This window comes from Aplysia californica, unplaced genomic scaffold (genome assembly GCF_000002075.1).
Source record: "Aplysia californica isolate F4 #8 unplaced genomic scaffold, AplCal3.0 scaffold00348, whole genome shotgun sequence".
Taxonomy (NCBI): Eukaryota; Metazoa; Mollusca; class Gastropoda; order Aplysiida; family Aplysiidae; genus Aplysia; species Aplysia californica.
Window position 1 is genome coordinate 276,660 of NW_004797618.1, and position 1,722 is coordinate 278,381.

Below are 1,722 nucleotides of genomic sequence, written 5' to 3' on the forward strand. Positions count from 1 at the left end.
GGGGGGTGGTGTAACGACACAAACAGGACAGGCCATTTCATTTCGAAGACTGATAATTAAAATTTGGCTCAAAAGTAGGAGGAAAGAAAGGACTGAAAGGAAAGCAGGCCACTGCGATTGATCAAAGTTTATACATCCCAGACCAACACTGAAACGCTGAAGTTGACAAATAATAATCATGTGCTATTATTTCCAATTTGGATGGTCTTCACCCTCCCGCTGATATGCTGCGGATCTGATTATTTTACCACACAAAAAGGGGATAAATAAATAGATAACTATGTTAAGACTTACCTCATTGTATGGCTGTCTTTTTCCAGATACTGTTTACAGTTGCGAATGGAACAGAATATAATGGGACTAAATAAAAAAGAAATAAAAACTCCGCTGAGAGAGTGAAGAGAACCGAAACCTAGCCTACCGCAAAATATGTAGGAAAACAAATCCGCAGAATACTCCAATATCAACAACTATACCAATCTATGCACTTAACGATCTAGGATACTGGTAACTGTAACTGTGGAACAACAGGTGATTTATTCTTTTAGCTTTTAACTTAGCCAACTTGGCCCTTTGTAGGCCTACAACAAAGCAGTTCACGGCACACAACAAAATAATCCGGGCCCAGGAATGACAACACAGAGAGTCCGTGTGTGCGGAGGGAAAGCTGCGGTACACTGACGCGATAAGCCTGTTTTGGTAGTTTTCAAGGTCTCTGGCCACGGTCTGGAGCTGGTCTGGAGAATGGGCGTATACAAAAATAGAAACATCGGTGGCTGTGGGGTAGCCCCAGCAGCTCAAGAGTTTTTCCAAGTTTCGGGAAGCGACAAGCCTTCGTGAACTAACTAGCAGGAGATGCGCCTACATGTAGTTTCCGCCCTCCACGATGGCGTGGAGTGGACGGTGCGGGTGTGTGGTTAAAATGTCACGCGGACACTTTCTTTCATGGGCCAGGCAGAATAAAAGTGGGCAGTTGACCCAGTCGTGGGAACACAGTACACGACAGTACAAATCTGATGAAATCTTGGGTGTACCCGCTTGCAGTCAACCGGTTTAAACCGAGCAGTAATGAAGGGAATGGTTTTCACGAAAACAGCCAAAATAATCACACATTGTATTGGTTTTCATAGGCTGTTCACAGCTTCTTGTGACAAAATGTTTATAAAACACCTACTAAAACTTAACTTTCTTCTCGTGTACTAACTATATATCTGCTGTCGCATCGTGTTAAGCAAATCAAACAGCCTGACACAGACACTAAAAATAAAGACAAAAGGGGATAATGTTCTTTTAAGGAACTCCTCTGAGCGCCCCCCCCCCCAACCCTATCAAGTCCCGTAAAATTTGGGCTTAGTAGATTAAAGCCTAAACCTCTTATAAAATACCCCCCCCCCTCCCCTTGCCCTCTATCCTATTGATTTTCCAGATTACACAATCATATAAACCAGTTACCGAGCACATCTCGAGAATTTAACCGAATAATCAGATCTTCATCCTCGGATCTTACTCACTTCTTATTAAAGTAGTTTTGAAGTAAACAGTGGTAAGAGCTTGCGTAGGCGTGTGGATGGGGTCAAGGAAGAGACGTATGCTATCAGATGTCAAGCATGCGGGTTGGTGAAGCATAAGAATTTCCCTAGAATATCAGAGGATTCAACTTGGGTCAAGACAGAAAAAAGAGCATTGGACACGAGGAATCAAAAGAAGGTGGAAAGGTTGGAG

The 1,722-nt window shown here is 43.1% G+C and overlaps 1 protein-coding gene across 4 annotated transcripts in view; it reads right to left on the reverse strand.

Annotated features, from left to right (window-relative positions):
• LOC101863829 overlaps positions 1-1,722 on the reverse strand; it is a 26,967-nt gene that overhangs the window by 13,280 nt on the left and 11,965 nt on the right. Inside the window, exon 1 of one of the 4 annotated variants that reach the window (XM_005102906.3) lies at positions 295-874. The exons of the other annotated variants lie outside the window; for them this stretch is intronic. Within the exon in view, the coding sequence (XP_005102963.1) occupies positions 295-299 (5 nt within the window). The 5' untranslated portion in view covers positions 300-874. Of the gene's footprint in view, positions 1-294; positions 875-1,722 lie in introns of those variants that run through there. 4 annotated transcript variants of the gene reach the window in all.